The following is a 7,854-nucleotide window of genomic DNA, read 5'->3' on the forward strand; positions in this document are numbered from 1 at the left end:
CGCTGGGTTAGAGCATCAGCCCGAGGACTGGAGGGTCTTGGGTTTGATTTTCAGTCAAGAGCACATACCTGAATTGCAGGTTCAATCCCCAGCTCTGGTCGGGGTCATTCAGGAGGCAACTAATAGATCTTTGTCTCTCACATCAATGTTTCTCTCTCTCTCTTCCTGTCTCCCCCTCCTTCCCTACCTCCATTCTCTAAAGATCAATGGAAAATGGTCCTTGGGTGAGGATTACCAACAACAACAAATTATTTCCCTTGATTATCAGTTTCTTAAATTGTGCTAGAAACTCAATGTTTTAGAGGAAAACTTGGCATATTTTCCTGATAGAAAATTGATGTTGAGAATATAACTAAGCAAATATTTGTGACTACTATGCAGCATCATACCTGAGCCCCCCTCTTCATCAAACAGCACAGATGACTATGTTCTAAAGGAAGATAAAAAGAACATTTCATCTTTTATTTTGTTATTACTAAGTGACTTTACATTTTGAATGACAAAGTTGGGTATTTTATTTTGTAAATCTTGTATTTACTTTGAAAAGCTACGGGAAATCACTTTTCCTAACATTATAGGAAATATATGTATTTCTTTGTGCTCTTAAACATAAAATTCTGTTCCTTTTCAAGTTTGGGTTACTTAAGTAATGTATTTTACAACTCTATTGAATGTCAGCTGTTATTAGGTACTGCCCTAAGGTACTCAGAACTAAAGGATAAATGAAACTCAGTTTCCTCCCTTGCAAAACTTGTATTCCTCCTGTTTGTATCATAAATTAATATCTTCAGTGCCCTTAAGACTCAGATAACAAATCCAGATATATAAACTACCTAACAAGTCCACTAAAGTGTATAAAAGTCATCTCAGACATAACAGTGTTAAACTGAACTCTTCTTGATCCTCCTTTCCCTCTCTCAGTGAAAGCTCCATCATCTAAGTCCAAAACCTTAACCACCTATGACTTCATTCTTTTTCTCACATACCACAGACAAATGACAAATTCTTTTGGCTTGACCCTTCAAAACATAATCAAAATTTGGTGGTAAAAACCATTTTCACTATGGCCAGCCAATTTTAAGCCACCATTACCTCTTGCTTGGTCTGTGGAATTTGTTTTTTTCTAACTGGTTTTCCTTCTCGCACTTTTGTTCCTCTACAATATTTCTCCAGACATAATCAAAGCATCTCCAATGATTTCCCAATGTGTGAAGAAGAAACCCCGAGTCTTTACCATGTCATTGCCTGCCCATCTACCCATCTTTAGCATCTCTGAGAGTTTAAAGGCTTTGATACTAAATATTAGGATGTGGAGCAATTGGAACTTTAATATGCTTCTGATGAAAATATAGATAGGTATAAGCCTTTTGGAAAACTTTGGCATGATCTAATAAGCCTATGACTAGCAACTGTGTTTCTATATGCTCAATAGCAATTATGTACATACTGGGTACAGAGAATGTTTATGTCATTATTCATAATTGCTAAAAATTAGTAACAGTCCAATTGTCCATCAGCAGAATGAGTAGAGAAATTATGGCATATTCAAAAAATGGAATACTGCAAGATAAAGGAATGAATTGATATATACATAAGGACAAATATCATAAACACATTGTAGAGTATAAGAAGGTAGGCACACCAAAGTGCATTCCATAAGATTCCACTTATAAAAATTAGAAAACAAGTAACTCTACCTTATGCTTAAAGAAGTCAGGATAGCCCTGGCCAGTTTGGCTCAGTGGTCAGAGCTATGGCCCGTGGACCCAAGAGTCATTCAGGAGGCAACTAATTGATGTGTCTCTGTCACATCAATGTTTCTCTCTCCCCCTCCCTCCCACTCTATCTGAAAATCAGTGGAAAAATATCCTCGGGTAAGGATTAAAAGATTTTTTTTCTTTTAAAGTCAGGATAGTGCATTTCTTTAAAGGAGGATTAAATGTGAAAGGTAGCAGAGGGGGGCTTCTGGCATGCTTGGTAATGTTCTGTTTTTTATCTGTGTAGAGATTACATTAGTGTGTTCCTGGGAAAATGTGTCCAGTTGTATGCATAATTTGTGTACTTTTCTGTATATGTTAAACTTCAATTTAAAAATGTATAAGTATATACATTTAGTCAATGTATAATTTGTTGGTTCAGGCATAAACATTTTTTTCTGGAAGAAAAACTGTTAATACAAGGAACTCAGAGTGGGGGTGGGGGTGACTTTTACAAAAAGCAAATAAGTATAATTTGAAACAGTAATCCTTTTCATCCTTTAGACTTAGTTCACATTAAACGGGGCACCCCTTGTCCATGAGTGCTTTCCTGATTTTCCCAATCTGGTGTGACTTGCCTCTCTCAAGTCTCTGGAATTAAGTATTTTTTTTCTGCTGCCCTCCACCTCCCATCTGGTTCTGTGGTTGTCATGGTCCTTCATGTCAGCCTGTACCTTGCTCACTTTTTTATTCCTGTAAGCATCAAACACAATAACATCTTACTGGTGTTTTACATCCATTCCCAGGGTTTCCTAATGATTTTTTTCCTTGTAAGTGTTATTGACTTTTCTTTAGGGGAGATATGCTCATTGAACAACAGAGTAGCTCCCCCAGAATACAAAATAATATTTCCAAAATGATCTATTTTCTAGATTAAATCTGTCAGAAATAGACTCCTACTTCTTACACAGGAAGAAATTGTACTTAGTTTTTCAGAGAGAGATTTTTTTTTTTAAATCCCATGTGAAACCAAGGAAATTTAATTTTATAACATAAATTAACCAGAAGATAATATTAAAGTAATAATAGTGACTTTTTTAAGGCCCTGTTCTAATTTCTGTTTAAATGCCTGTGACATTTGGAACATCTTTGTCTAGGTGTTCTTTGAGTTCCCTTTTAAAAGTTGACATTTTGACAGTTTTTCTGTTGTCAGTACTTTTTAAATTTTTTTCTCTTGGTCATTTACATTCACCTTCTGAATGTATCACATTATATATGCCTTATTCTCTCTGGATCAGATTAACTATTTGAATCTGATTGGAATTGGGCATTATTTTCTGCTCTAGACCTGGGCATTTCAACACATGTCATCTGATGTCATAAACTTAATTCTTTCCTGTTAATGTTGAGTTCACTAAATTGAGTTTTATGGAGAGAAAAACATTGCATTGTCTTTGAAATTTCATTCCTTTGTAATGCTACATGCTTTGTCTTTTCATTTCCAACCTGAACACATTTTGTTCCCTTGCTTGTTTTATTCTTAAGGTTATACACAAACATTTTTACTTGAAAAGAGTTGAGATCATGGCCCAATGTGAGGAGTGGATTGCCGACATCCAGCAGTACAGCAGTGATAAGCGGGTAGGCAGGACTATGTCTCACCATGCCGCAGCTCTCAAGGTGAGTAAGCCTCGAACATGAGCCCTGTTGGCGGCTTTAGATGAAGAGTTGTATGTTCATGGACAGAACTGTGGCTACCTGATGGTAAAGATGGGGAGGGAATCAGAGAAACGTAAAATTCAGAGGCCTAAATTGCTACCCAAAAGTCTATAGAAAAGATATATTTGTTTCAACAATGATTTAAAAATGAGTACAGGAGCTGAGCCAACAATTGTTTGAAGGGGACAACAAAATGTACTCCATGAATGACTTTTTTTATTCCTTTAGCTTTTCCCTGGGCCTCTTAACCTTCCAGAATTGCATTACTTTGAGTAATGAGGAAGATGGTAGCTGTAGAGTCCCCAACAGCTGATTGGTGGAAGCATCAGATACAGACCTGTGTTAGGGGAACAAAGCAGTTGTTTTCAACTTGAGCATTCACAAAGTGGAAATGTGAAACAGGATGGTTTGGAGATTTTTCCCCCTGGCTCATGCTATCTGTTCTTACTCACCGCTGTTCCTTTCATCGTCTACCAATTATCACCCCTTTCCTTACCTTCAATTTTCTTCTCTACTGGTCCCTTTCCTTCTAACTTTAAGATTTCCATTTTAAAAACTTTTGTGGTTTTTTTTTTTAAATCCTCACCCGAGAATATTTTTCTATTTATCTTCAGATAGAGTGGGAGGGAGAGAGAGAGAGGGAGATAAAGAGAGCGAGAGAGAGGAAAACATCGACGTGAGGGGGACACATAGACCTGTTGCCTCCCTCATGATCCTGATCAGGGCCAGGGCGAACCGCAACTGAGGTATGTGCCCTTGGCTGGAATTGAACCCACGACTCATTGTTCTGCGGGCCAATGCTCTACTGCTGAGCCAAACCGACCAGGGCCATTTTATTTATTGATTTATTTATTTTTTATCCTCACCTGAGGACATTTTTCCATTTTTTGTTCAGATAGAATGGGGAGGAAGAGAGAGAGAAACATCGACGTGAAAGGGACACATCGAGTAGTTGCCACCCACATTACCCAACCAGGGCCGGGATAAACTGCATCCGAGGTACGTGCCCTTAGTGGGAACAGAACCCGGGTCTCTCTGGACTGCAGGCCGACGCTCTACCGCTGAGCCAAACCGGCCAGGGCTTGGCTAGGGCTATTTTAAAAACTTTTTAAAAGAAAATTATTTTCGGGGGGTGCCAATGGGGTAAAAAGGTAAAATATCTGTAACAAAAAAATAAATAAAAATTCATATTAAAAAAAAAAAAAAGAAAGAAAATTATTTTCCTCTTTAACACTTACATCCCCCAAGCTAGTTTTGTTTCGCCCAATTTTTATAAAACTGTTTCTCTTCTTTTACTATCAAACTAGAGCAATTAAAACTTCTGCCTCTGTTGTAAAACCCCGTCCTCTCACCAATTAGCCGTTTGCCATTAAGTTTCATTCTGCCCAAGTTACCCGCTCTCGAGTTCTCTGGGGCCAGCGACCCTGGTCATCACTCTGTTCACTCACCTTCCTCTCCCCTCCAGCCTTTACAAATGCTTTTCACCTTCTCTTCTCACTTTCATTCAATTTTCAGCTTAAATTTCTCTTTATAGAAGCCTGCCATGACTTTTTTTGGGGGGGGGGGTATCCTAACCTGAGGACATTTTTGCATTCATCTTCAGACAGAGTGGGAGGGAGAGAGGGAAGAAGAGAGAGAGAGAAACATCGATGTGAGAGAGGTACATCCAGTGGTTGCCACCCACACGATCCCAACTGGGGCTGGGGACAAACTGCAACTGAAGTACGCACCCCTGGCAGCAACCGAGCTGATGCTCTAACCGCGGAGCCAAACCTGTCAGGGCCTGCCATGACTTTTAAATGAGATTATTGTAAGCTTTTCTAACACCCAAGGCTTACCTATTAAAACACTCATAACACTGGTGTAATGTTTGTCTTTTCTATACTTTTCATCTGGAGCCTGTCCTGGCTTCTCCTCTTCTCTCACTCTTTAATTCTTTCAGCGTATTTTTTTTATTCCCTTTCTCCTGAATGATGTAAAGGCTTACATTTTGGCCCTCAGGGCTATTTTATTCTCTTTCTCTCTCATTGTATTTATACCCCTGACTTTGGTCATTTACTCCTTAAGAGTGACTTTTCACACTGTTGTCAATGCTTTTATTCCTCAAAATTACATTACTGGCATCCTTACTGTGATATCCTGTTGTCACTTCATTAAAGGGCTGAAATCAGAACTTATCTTCCCTCTAATCGGGTTTTCGAACTTTCTGTAGTTACTTAATTTTAAACCTTTTTTTTTTCTGTCTCGAAATCTTTAGATATTATTTAACTAGGAATATACCTTCATCAAGTATAGCCGGTCAGTCCTAATCCTGTCAGTGGTGCCTTCTTTGGGGATACCACCTGCTTCTCTCTCATTTCTGTCCATTTCCTATAGCGTAGTCTGACTTCCTTGCACCTGGTTCTCTTCCAGTTCTTTCTGTAGTACAGTATTCTGTTACTCTTCTCCAAACATGTATTTAGATATTACACAAAACCTCAGTGTCTAAAGTCTAGCCTCTTTGACGATGTTATTTCAGTCAGTGTCTTTCTTGTATCTCAGATTATTTTACTCTGTTGTTTCTATGTCAACTGGACCTGGAAATCTATACCTGAATTAGTTCAGATTTGTATTATTGCAACTGTGCCTTTGCTGCTGAATGCTACTTGAGAAAAGTATGTAGCTGTTGAGCTGAGTTCCACAATAAAGGCAAAGTATTCACCCTCTCCCGGACCCTTATCATAATCATATTCTTCTTTCTTCTTCGCTAGTTAATTTTGTCCACAGTGGAAAGGAAATAGGGGGGTTAGAGGTATATACTAGCATGTAAATATATTTCGAAACCTTACAAATGGCTACAAATGTGTGGTTTATCTTACTTTGTTTTTATGTCTTATACCTCCAACTAAAATTTAGACTCTATGAGGTCAGAGATTATATCTTCCTTCTCTACTCATTGCTTTTACATTGTCAGTGTTCATTCAAGCACAGTGCCTGATACGTAAAAATTGTTCTGTAAATGTTGGTTAGTTAATTTTCAAAGTCAGCTACTGACACACCTAATTTTCAAAGCCCTTGGTATGATATTTGAGGTCATTGTTTCCCACTAGAAAATTATAAACCAAAATTAAATGTTTGTAGCCAACCATCCATTCTCTATTACATCTTTCTCTAAATGGCAATAAGGGGTCATACGTAGTTAGTTAATATCTCTAGATCTTTTTTATTTGATTAACTTTTAAAACAATTCTGATGATAAAAGTATTTCTAAGGTTTGTTCTGACCATTAACTCAGACAATTATTATGAAACATTTTGCAAGGATTCTACATAGGGCCTAGTACCCGATAAATGTTTGTTTTTATTTACTAAAATGGGTTTTAATTTATGGACTTGTCTTTCTTTAAAAAATGTTTAGCCAGAGGCAGGATGTATTACACATTAAGAGGTTACACTCTAAATTAGAGAGTATATGTAGCAAATAAGTCATCAGTAGTGCTGTTTCTGTACACGGCGTGGGGAGTGGGCATAGGCAGGGTCTGTAGGCATGCTACTAAGGGCTTTCAACAACATCAGTTACTGAGAGGTTGGTTTTTTTTTTTGCCAATTTTTTTCTCTCTGTTAACAGTATCCAGCATAAGGAAGGTGCTCAATGAGTGTTTGTAGGCCTGTGCTTTGGATTTTGTTTTAAACTCAAGTCTTCCCTCAAATAATATTGTGTTAGAATCCCCAGGTTTGCAATTCTAACATCACTCATTTTCCTGTGTAGCGTCACACTGCTCAGCTCCGGGAAGAGCTGCTAAAACTTCCCTGTCCTGACGGCTTAGACCCCGATGCCGATGACTCCTCGGAGATGTGCAGTGCCACAGCAGGTGCTGAGGATACTCTCATGCACGATCAGGTCAAACCCAGCTGCAGCAAAGAACTCCCCAGTGACTTCAAATTATGAGCTGCATTGACATGGACTTCACAGACACAAAGGCTTTGAAGCACAAGCCAAATATGTCAATATTTGTATGTAAGAAACTAATTATGTAATAGGTAATGAAACTGAAACTATACTATGCCCTTAAGGAGATCCAGTTTAATTCAAGGTGATCTTTTATTTACCTGTAAAAGAGTGTAAACTTTTTTGTGCTTTTATTTTTCAATTGTGAGAACCACTGATTGGTATGTTGAACAAATTTGTGTATACAAAGAAATGGATAAATCACTGATATATAAGGGAAACTACCTTAGGAAAGAATGTTTACTGAATGTTTATTTTATTTTACTTTTTTTTTTACTGTAGAGTGAGAGGTTGTTAACAAAGAATATATATTGGTCATTCTTACAACTACTATTTGAAGTCAGCAACTTTTCACTGAATTTGATAGGTTTTATGTTTGGCCATATCTTCATGCTCATATTTGATTTCTGAAGACCTCCTACATACACTTCAATAAAAGTTAATTGACATA

The 7,854-nt window shown here is 37.7% G+C and overlaps 1 protein-coding gene across 4 annotated transcripts in view; it reads left to right on the top strand.

Annotated features, from left to right (window-relative positions):
* BIRC6 (baculoviral IAP repeat containing 6) overlaps positions 1–7,854 on the top strand; it is a 247,605-nt gene extending 239,751 nt beyond the window's left edge. For all 4 annotated transcript variants that reach the window (XM_036262756.1, XM_036262757.1, XM_036262758.1 and 1 more), the window contains exons 73-74: positions 3,243–3,377; positions 7,164–7,854. In XM_036262756.1, coding sequence (XP_036118649.1) covers positions 3,243–3,377; positions 7,164–7,343 — 315 coding nt within the window. In that variant the 3' untranslated portion in view covers positions 7,344–7,854. The remainder of the gene's footprint in view (positions 1–3,242; positions 3,378–7,163) is intronic.

Source organism: Molossus molossus, unplaced genomic scaffold (assembly GCF_014108415.1).
Source record: "Molossus molossus isolate mMolMol1 unplaced genomic scaffold, mMolMol1.p scaffold_m16_p_15, whole genome shotgun sequence".
NCBI classification, from domain to species: Eukaryota; Metazoa; Chordata; class Mammalia; order Chiroptera; family Molossidae; genus Molossus; species Molossus molossus.